A 22,013-nucleotide genomic window follows, 5' to 3' on the forward strand; every position below is an offset into this window, starting at 1 on the left:
AGCTTGCATAGTGTAAAACCACTTTATTCAGACAGTAAAAAGTGAAAAACGTACTCACATGCTTCTAAAACAAGTCAGGCCTTTACACCACTCAGAGGGTGTACTGTATTCAGGACCAGGTGCACCAAGATGGCGCCCGCGCCGGATGTGACGTCAGAACGTTCAGTCGTTTAAGCTCCTCCCCCTGGCGTATCTACGCGTTACGTCACTCATACACGTGACTTCATCAGGATGTATGAGTGACGTAACGCGTAGATACGCCAGGGGGAGGAGCTTAAACGACTTGTTTTAGAAGCATGTGAGTACGTTTTTCACTTTTTACTGTCTGAATAAAGTGGTTTTACACTATGCAAGCTCTCTTTCCTCATTTGTGATCGTGAGGGAGGGAGACCTATCGATACCACCAACGATCTGCATAGGAGCTAAGAGGAGGAGAAGCCCAATACTGTCATCCGGGGAACCCATCAGCAGAGGGATCCATCCACGCTCAGGGGTATAGAGCGATTATATACCCAAGGCTCGTTGGTCCTGTGGGGCCTGGGCAGGAAGGTGAGGGGGCACTCCACCTGTCTGAGGATTGGCACTTGAGTGTCTGCAGATTGGCACTCCACCTATTTGAGGAGGGGGGCACTCCACCTGTCTGAGGATTGGCATTTGCAGTGCACACCTGCATGACTTCATTTCCCACATGGACACTATTCATGTTATTGTGTTTTAGTCACTTTATTGTGTGTTATCACCTATTTATCACTTATTAGCTACATGTGATAAGTTATTTGTATTACATCTAGGGCTGTTAGGGCATATAAGCGCCGCACTGTGTTCTACTCTCATTCCCTGTATATTGTGGGTGCTTTGATTGTGGCACCCGTAGTGCTGGCTGCTGCATTTTAGTAGTACATCTGGAGGCGCAGGAGATACCTCTTTTATCAAGCCACCAAACCTTAATGACTTGGAGAGGATCTGCCAAGAGGAGTGGGCCAAAATCCCTCCTGAGATGTGTGCAAACCTGGTGCCCAACTACAGGAAACGTCTGACCTCTGTGATTGCCAACAAGGGATGTCACCAAGTACTAAGTCATGTTTTGTGAAGGGAATCAAATACTTATTTCCCTCATAAACATGAAAATCAGTGCATAATTTGTTAGACATGCATTTCTTTTGAATTTTTTGTTGCTATTCTGTCTCTTAGTGTTACAATATACCTACCTTTCGATTTTTAGACTGATCATTTCTTTGTGAGTGGGCAAACATTCAAAATCAGCAGGGGATCAAATACTTATTTCCTTCACTGTATGGGTGAATCACATGTAATCTTTACACATGAGCAGTATTTATAGCATATATCATTTATATTTATTAGTACTGCCATCTCACTAAGGTCTCACATATTGTAAGCGCTGCTTGTCTGCTGGCCATCTCTTTCCACAACCTCCTGGATTCCCAGCATGCTTTGCATCTTCTTCTCCGCTGTTTATTTCTAAGGACTACATATCCCATAGTACCTTGCTGCCTGCAAGCAGTGATTCCTGTACTGACTCCGCCTCCTGAAACTCCTCCTCTTTGCACTTCTGTAGTTCAGAAGGCAGGCTCTGTATTTGTGACAGAGAGGTGCCACAACATGGCATAGTGAATAAGTGTCACAAAATACAAGGAAGTAAATGTTTGGGGAACATCACAGTTTAAGTTTACAAATTTTAGGATCATTCATAGTAATTTGAGTAGCCCAGAAATAATTAAAATACAATGTGGAGATAAATATATGATTTTTACATATTGACCATAGATAGGTAGAATACAGTAAATTCTGACATATATTAAATGTAAACCTCTAAATAGAGTGGATATTCAGACCTTATCTGACTGTCATGTAAAACTGATAATAAAAAGTTCCTCAATAGTGCTATAATCATGGTTCATAGACAGATGAATATGACCTGCAATTGACCACCTTCTGACCTGTACTGGACCTGTTTCAGGTGGGTTTTGCTTTGCCATATATAAAACTGCAAAACCTGTTTGAAGCTAACGAAAGCCTGTAATTATAAACCCTTTATCAGAAAGTTTCAAAGTCAATCAGGGACACAAGCAATTTCAGACATTAAAGTATTATTAAAGTATAAGTAAACACAATTTTTTTTAAGTTTTAGTTTAGAGTTGAAAGGGATGAGAACATCTATCAAGGAATTCCTCTCATTACCTGTTTTGGCTTTGGGACAGGAAGTGGAGAAAAATCTCCCCAAATGGGACACATGTAGTATACAATTCTGACAGGGGTTATAATCCTCCCTCCAAAATGAATAAAAGGTTTTGCCTGTGGTTCTTTTTAAGGGTTTCCTCTGGGTACTCCGGTTTCCTCCCACACTTTAAAGACATGCTGGGAGGTGAATTAGCTCCTGTCTAAATTGGCCCTAGCATGTGTATATATGAATGTGAGTTAGGTAACTTAGATTGTACACCCCATGAGGGTTAGGGACTGATGTGAATATACAATATATATGTATAAATATGTATAAATAGTGCAGCGCTAAAATAAATGTGAATAAATAAATAATGCAAAAATGCAAAAAAAAAACCCAGTGCACAAAGGGGTTAAACTATTATAAAGTGCAACACGTGCATTCCCTACGGGAATATTAAATGTGTAAAGGTGATCAGTGTCCTACCAACACTCCAAAATCCATCTGATGGACAGGCATTATTTATTTACTTATTCACATTTATTTTAGCGCTGCACTATTTATACACTTTACTCACATTGGTAAGAGGTTAGTGTCAGCAGCTTGAGTGGTTGGACCCCATTTTAGCGCAGGAGGTTTTTTCTGACATTTCCAATATATATGTAAAGTGCTGCATAAATTGACGGCGCTATATAAGTACCTGAAACAATAATAATATGCCCTCTTTCTTTTCTGTATTATAGGATGGTTTCACTACCATGCAGAATCCTAGGAGCCACCTTTGCGTGCATGCTCCTGTCTTTGAGTATAGCCATACTTCCATATGATGCTTATGCACACAGACAGCCCTGAAGTAACGCAAGCCCCACCCCTGCTCTTCCTTCAATGTATCTCATGATATTGGTCTAGTGTGCATATTAGTATAGACATTGAGCTGTGAGCTCCTTATGTACACCTAGCCAGGAAAATCACTAATAGATTATTAGCATCCAGATGTTTATCAATGTAAGCACTTTTGTATACATTATATATATATGTATATATGCAAAACAATTTTGAATGATAAAAGTTTTTCAAGTTTGTCTTAATGCTTACTAACAGGTATGTATATATATATATTGGAAATTATACCTTTCTCTCTTTGCTTTGATTCTTTCTTCATCATACCTATAGCACAAAACATACAGAAAAAAATGCATAATTCAAGAGAGGTATATTTAATTGTATCAAATCTTTACTACTCTGGAAACACTTTTTTTGTACACATAGCCCCTCTAATGTATACCATAGCCATAAACAGTACGTAAACATACTGGGCTAACATTGCTTTACATTTTTAAATTATTCTTGTTGGATGGCTGTTGGGGTCAGGGGCTGACTGACCATTTGGAAACTCGGGCATTGCCCGAGGGCCCAGGGTCAGTAGGGGGCCCCATTAGATGCCCCTGGTACCTTTTTCATAGGCTTTTTTGAGTTTGAGCAAGGACACAGGGGCTTCATGATCCCCTATTGCCTGGGGGCCCCCAGTCCGCCCCTGGTTGGGGTTTATCATTTTCTTGGTCAGTGACAAGAAACAAGCATACTAATTAGAATGTCAAAGTGACTACTCAGTAAATGCAGTGTCATTTCTGACTATTGCACCTCCCCTCAATGCAAACCCTCTCAGCTCACATCTCCATTATTTTGATGATACTATCCCTAGCAGCTATATACGAATCTCATTGTCAGGGAATGCACATATCTATGTGCAGGCGCAGAACACCTGTTAGCACTGCTCGTGGCCGATTAGCAAATGCACAAGCGCGATTGCGCACAGGCAGGCTATTTAAGCTAGGCTAGTGCCTTGCATTAGTGCCGTTTGGTCTATTACTTTTGAGCACCCGTGCATCCTGTTACCAGTAATTCCATTGCTGATCTGTTATTGACCCTGCTTGAATGCTGCCTGTACCGACCCCTGGCCTGCCCTTTGAGTACTCTTCTGCCTACTGTTCATGCTTGCTCTGCCTGATAGTTGCCGACCTGGACCGTCTGACCTTGCTTTAGTCTGCCTCCTACACCTGAACTAGCTGATCCTTGCCGGTATCCGGCTCCTGCACTTCTGCCAGCATGCCATCTGCCAGTCCGCTCCTGCACCTCTGCCAGTGTGTCATCTGCCAGGCTGTTCCTGCACTTCTACCAGTGTGCCATCTGAATAGACTCTAGGAAGCTGGGGTTCTTTTCACCATGCAAGCGGTTCACCGTTCAGTATATGTGCAGTATTTTTGTCACTTTTTAAAGAGGCAAACATAATGGTGGGCCACAACGAGTGGATTGGTGATAAAATCCCTTGCATGTTCCTCCTGGAACACACACAGTGGCTTGATAGACCTGGCACTGGAGGCACAACATCAGGGGGGAGTGGAACACTTCGCTATCTCACACTCAGCAAAATCCTATGCCTCTTGCCTCTACCCTTGTGAGGCACAGGCAGCAAAAAGGCATAGAAGGAATATGAGAGGAAGGAGGGTTGGTGTGCTGGCAGTGAGTAGAAATGGTCTTCAAGAAGATAGTTCACAACTCTCAAACCCTAGTAGGTTTTTCTATTTCAGGCTATTTGGAAAATGGGGACCTTTGTGGTAAAATGCTGGTGCAAAGACCACAGGATTGTGACATTGAAGAGAGACCACTATTTGGTGGCTACTCTGTTAGATCTCTGATATAAGGGTAAAATGGCTGATCTACTGCCACTGTTGCAGAGGTAGCCCAACATACAGCACTTTGAGGACTGTTGATGGCACTATTCAGCCTTGTCTCTCTCTCTCTTACACTGCAACCATACCAGGTTGCTTACATACTGTCCAGAAACTGTACAATTCTTGTTTCTCAAATAATACACTCTAATTTCTATTTCAAGATAACACCTTCCTGTCTCTCCCTTGTATATTGTGACCCAACAAAGTTTTTCCCTTCCTTACTGTGTACTGTGGGAGACCAGATATAGTAAATGCAGGGTCCTGGGATTAGTAACACTTTAACTTGTCTTCATTTGCACTGCAATTGCAGATACTGTACGTAATAAGAAGAGAATTTGTCACTTCAAATACTTGTTTCATGTCTCTGCACCTGAACTGAAAGGATTAATAGTTCTTTTTACCTAGGGGAGAGGAGAAACAATTTTACTTACCTGATCCTCAGCTTCCTGGAAGGTGGCACACTGCCACACTCTCTGGACTGTCCTGCGGTGTCATCATGTCCAATGCAGGGTTAAGGGCCCTGCTTTGGTCTTGATGACATCAGGACCCTAGACCTCTGAAGCATGGGGGAGAAGCTGCTGGAACCTGTCTAGCAGCAGACAGAAGCGAAATATCAGGTAAATAAATAATTTTTTACTTGCCTGGAGTTGGGCTATAATGTTTTCAGTGCTGCAATGCACTCATGCAATTAATGGAGATTCCACATACTGTAAGTATGGCTGCAGAACAGACACCTCTAGATGTGCATCCTGCTTTCTCCAATTGGCTGTCTGAGACCACATTGGATGGGCTTTGAGAAATGTAGTTTGTAGCATTAACAGTATAGTATAGTATTTATTTTCTAATGTATTGCTCTTTGCACTGATGACTTAGGGGTTGGTTTACTAAAGGACTGGAACATATTCACATGTGAATTTTTACCTATTAAAATGTATTTTCATTTGGCTTAACCACTTTCCCCCCGCCCTATAGGAGAAATACTGCTATAGGGCAGCAGGGCTGCGTAAAGTCACTTATATATACGTGATGTGCATTTCCAGGTAGGGGGCCCGCCATTGGTGGCTACAGATGTCAATCACTGGTGCCCGGCTGGAGATTCCTCGCCAAGTATAACTGACAGGGGAGAGACCTGTGTGTAAACAACACAGGTCTCTCTCCTGCCAGCAAGAACATGCTGCTGTGTATTTCTCTGCACAGCAACATGTATCCCAAGTTAAACACATACAGCACATTATGTAAAACAGTACACAGTTAACCCTTTGATCGCTCCAGATGTTAATCCCTTCCTGCCATTGTCATTAGTACAGTATCAGTGCTTTTTATTAGCACTGATCACTGTATTAGTGTCATTGGGATGTCAGTGGCAGTTAGTCAGTTCCCACCCAGTGTCAAAATGCCCACCACAGTCCCATAGTCCCACTATAAGTTGCTGATCACCGCCATTACTAGTATGTAAAAAAAAAAAATTCCAGTATACCGCCATTTGTAGATGCAATAACATCTATTGGGATTTTTTTTTTTAGCAAAGACATGTAGCAGAATACATTTTGGCCTAAATTTATCAAGAAATTAGATTTTTTAAATTTTTTTTGCTGGATATGTTTTATAGCAAAAAGTCAAAAATATTCGTTTTTTTCAAAAATGTCAGACTTTTTTTGTTTATAGTGCAAAAAATAGAAAATGCAGAGGTGATAAAATACCACCAAAAGAAAGCTCTATTTGTGGGAAAAAAAGGACAGAAATTTATTTTGGGTGCAGCATTGCATGACCACGCAATTGTCAGTTAAAGTAATGCAGCGCTGTATCGCAAAAAATGGCCTGGTTAGGAAGGGGGGAAGGGGGGGAGGGGGGTAAATCCACTGGATGGCAAGTGGTAATAAATTAAGTGCAACTACAGTGTTGCTTTGTTGTTTTTCAAGTTTTAGAAGTCTTGTAATATCTAAGTCACATAACTAATGGCATTTACAATTCACTAGACAACACCATTACAAATTGACCATCTAGGGCCCACTTTTATAATCATAGCATGATTTTAACTTACTGAAATACGCATTCAGGAATATGTACATTTTCCATAGGGATAATTTGCTCCAGTTCTTCTAGGCTATGCACATACTGTATCTTGTTGATAAATTTCACACTGAATAAGTGGCAAAAGAAAACAGAGATGTATAAGCAATAATAAATCATAGTGACTAGACTTAAAAAAAAACACAAAGGGATTTTTTTCCTAGAAAGAGTGTGGCAAAAAAGCTTATTATGCTTTCTAAAGATTACTTTTTTAGGCATGAGTGTTTTAAAATGGTGCATCTTTGATGACTGTCTCTTCTTATGTTTGTATGTTCAAAGCTCTGTACTTGTTTTTCAGCTGCATAATTTATGTGTTTAATTTTATGTGACCGGACAAAGGTCAACAATTTGTATGAAAAAATGGTTGAGATCAGAAAAGACAGTGTACAGAAACCACCACTTTAATGCACTCTTGGTACCTTAGAAAATCTGTTGATTCACTTATATACATGCATATCAATATTGCAACAATTATCAACAACAAAAAACCTGAACTTGTAAGGACTGGGGGGGGGGGGGGGGGAGTGTAGAGTTTCAGGCATGGTTCGCATTCTGTGCATTGGGGTGCTGCTCAAAATGATCGTCAAGGCACTTCATGGTGTATTGTACATTATTGAAGTGTAAGATTACCTTACTGTGTCATACAGATGTGAATCCAGTGTTTTAGAAAGCTATTTACTGTGAAAAGCCCTTAAACTGATTGTAAAAACTACAGCAAAATACAATGTAACATGATTGTTACATTATATTTATAAGAAACACATTAACACATTGTGACACAGCAGGGAAAGCACAAGGTATACAAGGTATGCCCAAGGTACTTAGTGCACACAAAAGATTAAAAAAAAGGAAACAGTAAAAGAAAACGGTTAAAGGATAATCGGTAACACAATAGCTATCTCTTATTAAACCAAGATCCTGAAAGTAGATACATCTTGCTTGAATTGGATGAGAAATTGTTTCTCTTTGAAATATATGAAAATTTGTGCCTAACACACTCCCCTGTTTGTCCATCTTACTCAAATGCTTCAACTAAAGCATATTCTAATTTGTTGACAGCTGGAGATATCAGTGCTGTGACCGACCTCTCAATTGATCATTCCTTAGCACCACACAAGATGACTCTAATGAGAACTTTTGATGCCTCCTAGTTAACCTTACCTTGGACAATGTCTGGAGATTGTTGCACACCAGTGAACTAGACTACACATGTTATTCTGATGCTCATGCGACTTTCTCCAGACTAGACAATTTCTTTATAGCTGACTCTTTATTTCCTACAATTATTAGGACCACTGTTGGCTCATTTTCCCTTTCTGACCACTTTTATATCCCCTTGCCCATAAACACTCTATAATCAAATTCTACTCCTAGAATTTCCCCTCACACCATGATAAATCTCAACATTTTAAACATTCTCCCCATTTTTATTGGGCTAACTATCTAGATGACAATATACTTCATCATGACATGCTCATCCTCTTCTTAGGGGCCATGTTATGGCCTACACTACAAACATCAAGAAGGACATTTGCATAAAACATTCCAGTTTGCAGGCTGAGGTCCCCAAAACATACAGACAGCACGTACTCAAAAGTATACCCTGGTCCAAAAAAAGCAGTGGCAGGAGACGGTGGCCTTTTTTTATGCTTTTGTGGCCATTCAAACACAACAAACAGTTACTATATACCAACAATAAATTCTATACATAGGGAAACAAAGGTCCTCATCTTGCCAAACTAAGAAAATCCCATGGTTCTAAAACCAACAGATCCAGGGACCAAAGCAAGCACCACACAAATGAGCTACATCATCTCCAATTTTGAACAATAATATAAGACACTGCTCAATCTTCCCAACCAACTCCAAAATGTATTGAATGAGTCACCCTTAGCTAATTTAACTTTTGAGCAGAGGTAACAACTTAACTCGCCTATCATTGTAGAGGAGGCATAATTGGCAATTAAGTATTTTGCCTAGAACCAAATCCCAGGACCAGATGGATTTCCTACTGATTTCTACAAACTCTTATCTATGGAAATGTCCCCAGTTCTCACTTTATAACACTATTCTTACTCATAACACTGCATATCCTGACTTTAATGAAGCTTCTACCACCCTAGTTTGTAAATCGAGAAACATCCTGTGCATGTACATACTGTACAGTCCTACCTCCCCATCTCTCCACTTAATTCAGATTATAAACTCCTAGTGAAAATTAAGGCTGATCTTGTCCAAATTCATATTCCAACGCTACTGACCTCCCAACAACTGAGTCAAGTACTCTACATAAGATATACCCAGTGGCATTGAGGCCATAGACCTGCCAAAACTGCTGCCCTCTATCTCCTTCCCCACTATGCTATTAAGTCTTGATGCCAAAAAGGATTTGACAAAATACAGTGCTTTAAATCATGTTATCTCATCCAGATACTATATATCACAATCCGTTCACCAAATTATAATTATAGGATATGATCACCTTTTAAAAATGTAACAATTAAAATGTTCATGCAGATCCCTCTCTTCTCCTAGCCCCCCTTCCCTGTGACAATGGGCAGGGGTTCTTTTCCCCACAGCTGCTGTCACATTTTAATATCAGCATGGCTGTGTGGGGCTCTGCCCACTGAGCTGCATCATTCACTTACAGGAATCTGTGAAAGAATAAACTGCTCTCATGGCAGGTGGCCTTTAGTTTTCAATGGATTGTGAGGGTGCTGATAAGCCCTTGTAGTCAAATGACACTTCCTCTAGCTCTCAAACAAAAAGCCCATACAGGAGTATGGGCAAGAAAGCTAGAGGACGTGTCTGCAGGAGAATGGCATTGCACCCATAATGCACTGATAATGACTGCAATGCCCTGCGGGCTTCATTGAAAAAAATAATACATGCACATTTTTTTACTGCAAAAATATGTGCATTTGTTGTTTTTTCATTATTTTTTTTCTTTACTTATCCTTTGATAGTCTTCCCCCATACCAATATCCCAAGGCAATAAACAAGGTTGCCCTCTCTTTCCCATCTTATTCAACCTAGCGTTAGTCTCTTTCTACAATTCTTAAGAGTCTCTACTCGTCTTTCAAGGTACTGTATATCTGTATGTTTATAAAGTTGGCAGATTTTGCGTATTACCTGCCGTTATACATATCCCATGCAGAACAATCATTCCCCAGCATTCTGTCGTTGATCAATAATGTTGGCCAAATCTTGGGTTACCTAGATAAAGCCAAAGTGCTTTACTTGACCTAATGCACAGCTTCCCCATTGAATAAGCATTATTCTTTTATACGATGTGAAGAAAAATTTGCATATTTGGGTCTCTTTATACCAAAGAACCCTAGTAATATTTATCCATATAACATCACTCCCTTGTTGGACTCACTCAATATAAAACTCTTACTGTTTGGTGCCATTTTAATATACAGTTGCAAGAAAAAGTATGTGACCCCTTGGGATTACGTGGAGTTTTGCATGAATTGGGCATAAAATGTGCTCTGAACGTCATCTACATCACAACAATAGAAGAACACAGTCTGCTGAACATAATACTACACAAACATTAGATGTTGCCATGGTTTAATTGCACATAACATGTAAACATTCACAGTGCAGGGAGGAAAAAGTATGTGAGGCCCTAGCTTAATGACTTCTCCCAGAGCTAATTGGAGCCAGGAGTGAGCCAACCTTGACTCCAATCAGTGTGATGATATTGGATGTGTTGCTGACAGCTGTCCTGCCCATAAAAAACACACACCTGTTTTGGGTTTACTGGTTTCAAGAAGCACTGTCTGATGTGAACCATGCCTCGCAGAAAAGAGCGCTCAGAAAACCTACGATCAAGAATTGTTGACTTACATGAAGCTGGAAAGGGTTACAAAAGTATCTCCAAAATCCTTGATGTTCATGTGTCCATGGTAAGACAGACTGTCTACAAATGGAGAAAGTTTAGCACTGTTGCTACTCTCCCTAGGCTTTTTCCTCCCTGCACCCTTCCTCATGTTATGTGCAATTAAACCATGGTTGTGCCATAGATGACGTACAGAGCACATTTTATGCCCAATTCATGCAAAACGCCACGTAATCCCAAGGGGTTCACATACTTTTTCTTGCAACTGTATTTTATATAGGTAGGGCCAGTCTAATCAAAATGCTTACCTAACCCAAACTTTTTTTTATATATGTTAGAGGCCCCTCCTTCTCATTGTTTTAAAACATTCCAACCTCAAAAGTTTATATTGGATATTTGGAGCAAGAGAAGAACAGCTATACATTTTCGTACTTTACAGCAGCACCCTACAAATGGTGGACTAAATATGCCTGATTTTGAATTATCTAACTTAGCTTCCTTACTAGATATATAAAAGATTGTAGTCATCACACCTCAACATATACTGATATGAAATTCAGCTTGTTCAGTAGAGACTGGCCGAATTTTGATCCATCTATGGCTGTTTCCATTAATGAGGAGTCTATCGAATGTTCAACTTCTCATGAATGAGCTTCTTGCAACATTTTTGTTCAATTATTTGCAGCACTGATCAGTGCATTGTGACAGAGGAGAAGCCATCTGTTTTCAAACAACTACCACATACTCACTGACATGGGAGGGGCCAGGATTTGCAAATCCCGATAAGCCCTCCACCCGCAGACCCCACAACCACCGAGCAAGAGTTTCTCAACATGGAGACAAGGTGCTTTGGGGGGCCCTGCCCAAAGCACCCTTCCTCATGTTGAGGGCATGTGGCCTGGTATGGTTCAGGCCTGGTGTGGTTTTTGTTTGCCCCCCCATTTCCTGGCCATGCTTGGCTAAGGGTCAGGTATGGAATTTAGGGGGGCCACAAGCTATTTTTTATTATTATTTTGGCATGGGGTTTCCCTCAGAATCCATAACTGACCCAAAGTGCTTGGTATGGATTGAATTTTCTTTTCTTTAAATTTGCATTTTTTTTACATTCTGCTGACAGAGTCTCACTGAGAGCAGAAGAGTCATGGTTGTTAGGGGCGGACCCGCTTAGCAGGTCCACTTGCTCAGCAGGGGGAATCTCTCCGCTGCTATCCACTGTGCAAGCAGTTGACAGCTCTGTGGCCACTCCGCTGCTGCAGAGCAGACATAGAGCTGTTCGCTTTCCTCAATGGGCAGTCAGAGGAAAACAGACTGCCTGTCCATTTTCATCTGACCCGATCTGATGGAAGGAAGGGGAATTGGATCCCCATCCGTCGCTTTTTGGCTGCTCGGATTGGATGTCTGTCGGGTGTAAACAGACACATGCCCATTTACACCCGCTGCTCCATAAAGGGGAATGGAGGTTCCGATCGGGTCCGCCTGAAAAACAGGCAGGCGGACCTGATCGGAACATCCATGTGATACAGCCCTTATGGACGCAGCGACTGGCTTGCTGGCCTGCTTCTGAACAACCAGCTATTTTCAGTGAATTTGGATCATTTGTTTTCAGATGCTTCAAACATCCAAATGAAATGAATGACTTTAGTTTGTTTTGTTATAATTTATTTTGGATTTGTTTAAATTCATTACTATTGTACTACTGCCAATCAGAGATTTGGATACATCTGAATCTCCGAATAACAAAAATTTTATCCAAATTTGTATTCGGAACAGAATGAACCACACAGGTCTACCTTCTGCAGGTCACCTTTGAGCTATGCTCATACCGTTACTCACATTAACAAATGGACTCACTCCTTCCCCAATATTTCCACAGATACAATTTTGACTTTTCTATAACTATTCTAGGGAACTATCAAAGGCATGATGTATCAAGAAATTATATTTCTGGTAATCAAATTTCCAAGGGCTGTAAGCAACATCTCATCATCTTTTGCTTGGTAGCCAAAAAAGTCTATACTGCATAAGTGGATATATTCTGCATCTCCTACTGCTTCCTTGTTTACAGGAAAGTTGATGTGCATATTCCATACGGAATGGGTGAAGGCCTCTCTAAACAAACAAATTCAGGTTCAAAAATGTTTTTGGAATCATAGATAAAAACATTATTGACTGATATTAAGCAGTGGATAGATAGGTATCTAACCAGATTACTATACACATAACAAACCTCCAATAAATGTCTTAAATTCTGCACTGACCATTTGGATATTGGGGGTTATTTAGCTCAGTGGTAGAAGCATTTGTAGTGAGTTCATGCCAGTCTGAACTATGGTTTTAGGGTTTGTTGGCCCACATTTAGTAAACAGACTCAAAGTTCACAAAACAGTTGCCCATGCAGGGGATTTTCCCGATCAAAACAGGTAACAGAAAATACCAAGCCACCTGGCTCTCTTCAGCAGCACCTCTACTCTTGCCACTCAGAGCCACTTCTGGCTTGTCAATAGGGAATCTCCTGTCATCCCAGGCACTGTCACTCCCCTGAGATTTTCAGATTCTGTCATTCCCTTGGACTAGCCTAGTCGTCAGGGGTCTCTGTCTCTTAGACTTTCTCTCAATCTCCCAAAATTACTTTTCACCTGCACTGTCCCAGTGTTATGGACACAGAATCTCTCATCCAGCAAAGAGTGCTGTCTGTTGAATAGAGCACCTCTGTCTCCTAATAGGAACACACACCAGTCTGAGCTATATCCAATCATTATAGGGGCTGTGTGCACCTGTACACACACCCTGCTTGTCTACTGAAAGGATACTGGGTTGGAGATTTCTTCCCTCCGAAGACACTAAAAATCTCCAAACTACAGAGCCCAATCCAGGAATTTCAAAATCTGGAGAAAGCTGTAAGAACACTCATAATTGATATCCTGGAGTCCCGCACTGTGCATATGCCTGAATCCTATGTCCTTTTCACAGCCATTTTCACAGTGGCAGGGCCTCACACCACGAATAACAATTGTTCTTCTGCTTGAGGCCTACCCCTGGTAAAAGACCACCACGCATCATCTGCTTATTAGTTTATTTGTTAGACTAGTCATTTACCAGATTTACTGATCATTTGATTACTCATTGGAACACATATCTGCAATTCTTTTTCTCTATTGCTATGTGATTGCAATCTCAAGTTTTCATTGGCTGACAAACTTATTGGATTAGGAAAAAAGAAAGTTAGACACTGAGTAAGCTTCATGAAGACACAATACATTAATACAAGTGTCACAGAAATGGGATGTGAAGGCTCATCGACCCAAAATTATAGTGACAAGTGTAAATTTAGTAAACAGTATTTTCAATGCAAAATAGCATACATACTTCCTGAGCTCAACTTGTAAACTTTTTAAACAAATAAAATACTTCAAGTGTGCCATACAGCTAGATTCCTATAACTTCTCATCACAAAATGTTACCTCAAAAGACAGCACCACATATAGAAAAAAACAGTACATAATGATGTGTTATCATAGAGCATACTGTTCAGAGCTCCCTGGACTTAATGAAGTAATGTAATTAGAATAATGGATGTTGGGACCAGGCCTGGGGTAGCTAACCACATATCACATATCTTTTCAAATTTCACAGTAAAATTTCTATGTAAAAAAGATATTTTTCTCTATATTTGTGTCCTCCACTCATCTAGGGTTGGTGGGTGCAGAGACATTCATTTTTGAGCTATAAGCTTACAAGCCTGAAAAATATAAGCTTACAAGCCTGAAAGTTATCTCCAAATTTACATGTTGACATATATACACTAGTTCATTGGATAGTTTGCTGTAGATGGTAAATTACATTTAGTGTAGATAAATATAACGTTCTTCACTTGGCTCTATTTCTTTCTTTTTGTAATAAAAGACTCTCTCTCTATAGGACATTAGATTTGCACAACAGTTCAAAAAATAATGGAAAGTTAAGGGCATTTAAATAAATAAGGTATGCATAAGTTCTCCACTATGAGGAAAAACTAACTGAACTATATGTATTTCTTTTGATTAAGAGAAAAAAAAGATTTTTGACATACCGGTAAAATCTTTTTGTAGTACAGTACGGAACACAGACTCTTTAATTGTTATGATTGGGTTGTGTGCAGTTACCTTCAGATGATTGGACTCTGGCATAAAAAAAAGTCTGCAGGGTTGTCCCCCTATATAATCTCTCCCACTCCCAGCTAGCCTCAAGTTTTATAGCAAGCAATAGGAGGATCATAATAATAGAGGGGAGGGACTGGAGTCCTGTACTGTTCTACAGGAAATTGATTTTGTTGGTAAAATCTTACAAAACAAAGGGGTCAAGAAGGCTTGACATACTCAGAGAGCAACTTGAAACATTGCATGAAATTGGCATCAAAGGAGACCTGAACATCCACCCTCTAGAACAGCCTTTTTCAACCAGGGTGCCCAGGCACCCTGGGGTGCCTTCAGGTGTCTTCATGGGTGCTTTGGCAAAATGCCTAAAAATTGCCCAAAATTTGTATACAAGCCAGCATTTGGATCAAGCCTGCCTTTTAGTTAAACAAAGCCACAGGCTTTCATTGTGCACCATTACAACCTTCTAGCTGCCAGCATCCTAACAACCAACAACATCATCAGCTAATGAGGAGGACATCAGGTGCCTGCACAGCATCCTTGTTTTTCCTCCCCTGCCCCTCTCTGTCTACATTGGGATCACATTAGCTGAGTGAGGGAGAGAAACTGAGGGATAAGAGAAACATTGAAATACTAGTCAGTTATTTCATAAGACTAAATCTTGGATTTGTGGATGTTGCTGCATTAGGGAAAACTATTAATTTAGTTTTTAACATTTTAAAATGGGGTGCAGAATTTTAAAGGGTGCCTTGACTGAAAAAAGGTTGAGAAACACTGCTCTAGAATTTAACAAACATGTAAACTTAAGCCCTGGTGAAAGCCTTGTAAAACTGAACCAGATGCCTGATACTGAAAAGTAGCTGTGGCTAAAAGGTAAACCATTACAGTGTGCTCCTTGTTCAGGCAGTGGAGAGAAGTTTTTTTTTTTCAGTTTTAGAGCAGGACAAAGGTAAGAAGGACAATTTCATAGTTAAGGTGGAGAGCAGAGACCACCTACTTTAGGAGGAAGGATGCATTAGGCCTCAATTAAAATTTGTCCTTGTGCTGCACTAAAAAAAACTAACTCTAAATCCAAAACTCTCCATGCAGAGATGATATCAATGAAAAAAATCAACCTTACAAGTAAAGTCAGACAAGGGAATATCCTTAATACATTCAAGAGATAACTTCTTCAGAACCAAGTGAACCAGAATAAGGTCCCCTGAGGATACAAGAGAGGGTACAAGGGGAGAAATGTGAGCTACACCCTGAACAAATGCCATAGCTAAGGACCGAGAGGCTATAGGTCTCTGAAACAGAATGGCCAAAGCTAAGATTTGTGTTATGATGGCATTCAAAGCCAGGTTCTGTGATCCATACTGAACTGGAGAAAGACAGAATATGTCTCACAGAGAACTTTCTTGGATAAAAGTTAATCGATTTACAAAAAAAGGCCCACCAGATGCAAAGGTAAAGTTTACAAAAGTTCAATTCCCTAGCCTTCAAGAGGGTTGATGCAGTTCGAAAGGTCCTTATCGCTCAGGACCATGGTTTTAACAGACATGCTCTTAAAACCAACAACCAAAAAGCAGGATGGAACACAGACCCTTGAAACAGAAGATCTGAATGATACCAAGATACTAAAATTGTCTTCCTGAGCCAATTTAATGCGATGAGAATAACCAGAATTCCCTCCATCTCAATTCTGCAGAGCAGATGAGGGAGAATCTGGAAGGGCAAAAAATAGTAGTTTTGGAAGAACTGATCCCACAGCAACACCAGTGAATCCATTGCAAAGGCCCAAAAGTCCCTTGACCTGGTGGCCAACATGTCCAATTTGTTTTCGCATCTGGACGCTAGTATGTCCACATCTGGCAAAGGGCTTAAAACACATTTGGATGTAGAGTGTGTTCCCCCAGATCCAGAAACAGACAACTGAGAAAGTCTTTCTGAAAATTTTCCATGTCTGGAATGTGAATGGTGCAAGAGCCGGAATGTGAAGTTCTGCTCAAGGGAGGATAAAGCCTGCTTCCCTTTAAGCAGAGAGACTTCAGGTGCCTCTGATGACTGATGTAGACCATGGCATTATCTGACTGTAGTGTTGGGTATCCTCACAATACAGAAGTTCAGGATTGTAAAATAAACCAAATTATTCAGAGTTCTACAATGGTAATGATAAGGTGAGGTTCCTCCAATGTCGCCTGTACTTAAAAAGCCCCCAGGACTGCTCCCCAGCCCAATTGGCTGGCGTTTGTTGAGTAAACCTTCCATGTCTATGGAAGAAATGACTTCCCTAACCCCAGCGCTGGGTTGCAAATCCACAATGCTAAGGAGAGTCTGGCCTTGGGGAGAAGTCCAAGGACCGAGTCTGTTTGTCCCAGAAATGTTTGTTGAGTTACAGTGGTCTGTAGTGAAACTGGGCATATTGCACAGTCTCAAATGAGGCAACTATTACACTCCAGACCCTCATGCTGACATGAGTCTAAAGAGCTCTGACATGAGAGCGAAGGGACAGAACTTTGTCCTGAGGCAGGAAGATTCTGAACAGGGCCATGTCTAACATCAAGCCCAGATACTCCAATCTGTAAAATGGGTCCATCGATGACTTCCTCAGATTCAGGGTCCAACCAAAGCTCGGCAAACTCTGCACCCTCTGTTGGATGTTGGATAAGAGGGACAAAGATGATTGGTCGATTAAGTTGATCATTCAGGTACCCCAATACATGAGTCTCCTGAGCATGGAGCACACCCAAGTCTGGAGTAAGAACCTTGTCAACACCCAGGGGGCTGTGCACAGGTCAAAAGGGTAGGGAAACAAACTGGTACTGCTGATTAACCACAGCAAAGCTCAGATAGTATTGATGAGACTGAAAGTTGGGTATGTGCAAGTAAACATCCCAGATGTCTTTTGGTATAGAAAATCCCATAGAAAGTGGGAGGCTATGATTGACCTGGCAGTTTTCATGCAGAATTTTTAAACTTGTAGGAACAAGCTGAGGGTCTTCAGATCCACAATAGGCTGACCCCTCCAGTCGGTTTGGGAGCATGCTGGGTGTACATTCTGACACATTTAGAGGGACAAGCCCTCTTCCTCAGATCATAGTTTGCTTGTACATAACATCACTCTTTAATTATACCAAGAGGAAGCCAACATGACCAATACTGGGTGGACCATCCCCAGTTATGGAGTGGCCACTATATGAGCCAAACAACATGGCCTTAGATAATCTGTGATGCTACAACAGATCAAAATAATAATTTAAATAAATATATATATATATATATATATATATATATACACACACACAGTGCATATATATAGCAAAAAAAGAAAAAAATATATATATATACATACAGTATAGAGTATATATATATATATATATATATATATATATATGTAATAAAATTAGAAGTTATGCGTCAGACTTTGATTTTTATATATATATACAGTTGCAAGAAAAAGTATGTGAACCCCTTGGGATTACGTGGAGTTTTGCATGAATTGGGCATAAAATGTGCTCTGAACGTCATCTAAGTCACAACAATAGAAGAACACAGTCTACTGAACATAATACTACACAAACATTAGATGTTGCCGTGGTTTAATTGCACATAACATGTAAACATTCACAGTGCAGGGAGGAAAAAGTATGTGAGGCCCTAGCTTAATGACTTCTCCCAGAGCTAATTGGAGCCAGGAGTGAGCCAACCTTGACTCCAATCAGTGTGATGATATTGGATGTGTTGCTGACAGCTGTCCTGCCCTTAAAAAACACACACCTGTTTTGGGTTTACTGGTTTCAAGAAGCACTGTCTGATGTGAACCATGCCTCGCAGGAAAGAGCTCTCAGAAGACCTATGATCAAGAATTGTTGACTTGCATGAAGCTGGAAAGGGTTACAAAAGTATCTCCTTGAGCCTTGATGTTCATGTGTCCACGTTAAGACAGACTGTCTACAAATGGAGAAAGTTTAGCACTGTTGCTACTCTCCCTAGGCGTGGTCATCCTGTAAAAATGACTGCAAGAGCACAGCGCAGAATGCTGCATGAGGTAAAGAAGAATCCCAGAGTGTCAGCTAAAGACCTACAGAAATCTCTGGCACATGCTAACATTTTTGTTGACACATATACAATAAGGAAAACATTAAACAAGAATGGAGTACATGGGAGGACACCACGGAGGAAGCCATTGCTGTCCAAAAAGAATATTGCAGCACGTTTGAAGTTTGCAAAAGAGCACCTGGATGTTCCACAGCACTACTGGCAAAATATACTGCGGACAGATGAAACCAAGATTGAGTTGTTTGGGAAGAACACACAACACTATGTGTGGAGAAAAAAAGGCACATCACACCAACATCAAAACCTCATCCCCACTGTGAAACATGGCGGAGGGAGCATCATGGTTTGGGGCTGCTTTGCTGCCTCAGGGCCTGGACGGATTGTTGTCATTGATGGGAAAATGAATTCCAGAGTTTATAAAGACATTTTGCAGGAAAACGTACGACCATCTGTCCACCAACTGAAGCTCCGCAGAGGATGGGTGATGCAACAGGACAATGACCCAAAGCATACAAGTAATTCAACAAAACAATGGCTCCAACAGCACAGAATACGCCTTCTGGAGTGGCCCAGTCAGAGTCCTGACCTCAACCCGATTGAAATGCTGTGGCATGACCTTAAGAGAGCGATTCACACCAGACATCCCAAGAATATTGCTACACTGAAACAGTTTTGTGAAGAGGAGTGGTCCAAAATTACTCCAGATCGTTGTGCAGGTCTGATCTGCAACTACAGGAAACGTTTGGTTGAGGTTATTGTTGCCAAAGGAGGGTCATCCAGTTATTAAGTCCAAAGGTTCACATACTTTTTCCTCCCTGTACTGTGAATGTTTACATGTTATGCGCAATTAAACCATGGCAACATCTAATGTTTGTGTAGTATTATGTTCAGCAGACTGTGTTCTTCTATTGTTGTGACTTAGATGACGTTCAGAGCACATTTTATGCCCAATTCATGCAAAACTCCACGTAATCCCAAGGGGTTCACATACTTTTTCTTGCAACTGTATATATATATATATATATACACATATATACATACATACATACACACACAGTACATATATATAGCAAAAGAAGAAGAAAAAAAAAATATATACAGTATAGAGTATATATATATATGTAATCAAATCAGAAGTTATGCGTCAGTCTTCGATTATAATCAGCTCCTGAGGTGCCCTTTTACAAGCACTGCCCAGACAATGGAAATATAATGTCATATAAAACTTGCCAATTGGTGATGGAAGATCATGTCCAAAGAGGTATTTAATGATATATTAGGTGATCGTTCATCAGGGATTACCCTCAGCCTTCAGTTATGTCTCCTAGTCCTGAGTCCCTTGAAGAGATGACTAGTGCATGCAATGTTGCAAAATGTTCTCAAAACTGCTGTGTTGCCTGAATAGGTCATCTTGACATTGATCAAGCTGGTTAACATACAATAGCTTATATTCTTGCTTTGAAAGGAAATGGCAAAAGGCTGTATACTACTTGAGATCAACTTTAATTTTATATATTCATATAAAATTAAAGTTGATCTCAAGTATCATTCAACCTCTTATTGAGTCTTAAGCCAGGGATTTTTGTTGTCCTGAAGGTGGCAGTGATGAATGCTGATTCTGTAAATGTCAGTGGAGGTCCTGGACCTCAGAGTGATTTAGAACATTGCCCAGAAGCTCTTTCACCTTGTGGGGGAGGAGCTGTGACTTTGGATGATAAAGAGCAGGTCATTACCTAACCCAGTGGTGTATTTAGGTTTTGTGCTGCCCTAGGCAACACAAAAATCCCCCCCCCCATAAAAAGCCTGACACCAACCAACACCCCCCAATCCACCCACCTACTCGAGAAAGCCTTCCACTACCACCACCCTCTATACACCGAACATCCCACTCCCCCAGCAAGAGAGAGAAAGACACTCAACTTCACAGCTCCAGACAACCCCTGGCATGAGAGTCAGGCTCTGTATACACTGTCAAGCAGCTCGCAGCCTCTCTCCGATCCCACCTGGTCCCCATACCGTGTGTGTACTTTCTTCTGTCCCTTCTTCTGGGGAGTGGTGCTGCCCCCCTGAGAAATCCCACACTAGGCAAATGCCTTGTTTGCCTTGTGATATACACCCCTGACCTAACCTATGCTAACTGCCTGAAGCTAGTGACTTCGCAACTTATTTGCATTATTATGCAGTGTGTTCTCTTTATTAGACAGCTTACCCAGAAGGTATGTACTGCTTCATAATTGTCTTTTTTTGAGCAGTCAAAATTACAGTTCTATGCTTGATAAAATGCGGATATGTGTACCTTACAGTGGGCAGTAAATTAAAAAAACATCTGGAATAGCAGGAAGTCATTTGTAAACCATTCAACCAGGGCAGTAGAATTTTTTTTTTCCTGGGGGTGGGCTGCCAGAGGAAAATAGTTAGCCATGATGAATTGTGTGTCAAAATTAAGTTAACAGTGAGAGGATCTTAAAACTTGGGCCTACTCACTTTCGGTTAATTTACTAAAACTGGAGAGTGCAAAATCTGGCGCAGCTCTGCATGGTAGCCAATCAGCTTCTAACTTCAGCTTCAATTAAGCTTTGACAAAAAACCTGGAAGCTGATTGGGTTCTATGCAGAGCTGCACCAGATTTTGCACTCTCCAGTTTTAGCAAATCAACCCCACTGTGTACATGGTAACAGTTGTAACATTCTTTGTAGACAAATATTTTAATTTAATTAGTGTACCACAAGCAGAAATCTAACAGACACATGTAAAACTCAGCACCATCATTTGTAAAAAAAATAAACTATTGCTTTATATATGTTTTTCTGCAGACAGCCAACCTCAAAGCATAACTTCATCAAAGTGGTTGTACACCCTCACATATATCCAGTGAAGTAAATGGCTTCAGGTTATACACAGAGATTAAATAAATCCTCCTACATAAGTTTATCTATAGACTTCTTTCCTCTACATCTATTCAAAGTGCAGAACTTACACAGGATCTCTCAGCTCTGAAAAGCAGGGGATGG

The 22,013-nt window shown here is 40.6% G+C and overlaps 1 protein-coding gene across 1 annotated transcript in view; it reads right to left on the minus strand.

Annotated features, from left to right (window-relative positions):
* Nucleotides 1-22,013, minus strand: part of ATCAY (ATCAY kinesin light chain interacting caytaxin) — a 56,223-nt gene that overhangs the window by 8,741 nt on the left and 25,469 nt on the right. The window contains exons 8-9 of the mRNA XM_089673584.1: nucleotides 6,953-7,051; nucleotides 3,311-3,346 (exon numbers count right to left, since the gene is read on the minus strand). Coding sequence (XP_089529710.1) covers nucleotides 3,311-3,346; nucleotides 6,953-7,051 — 135 coding nt within the window. The remainder of the gene's footprint in view (nucleotides 1-3,310; nucleotides 3,347-6,952; nucleotides 7,052-22,013) is intronic.

Source organism: Staurois parvus, unplaced genomic scaffold (genome assembly GCF_062004578.1).
Source record: "Staurois parvus isolate SC_StPar_1 unplaced genomic scaffold, SC_StPar_1.0 ptg000141l, whole genome shotgun sequence".
Taxonomy (NCBI): Eukaryota; Metazoa; Chordata; class Amphibia; order Anura; family Ranidae; genus Staurois; species Staurois parvus.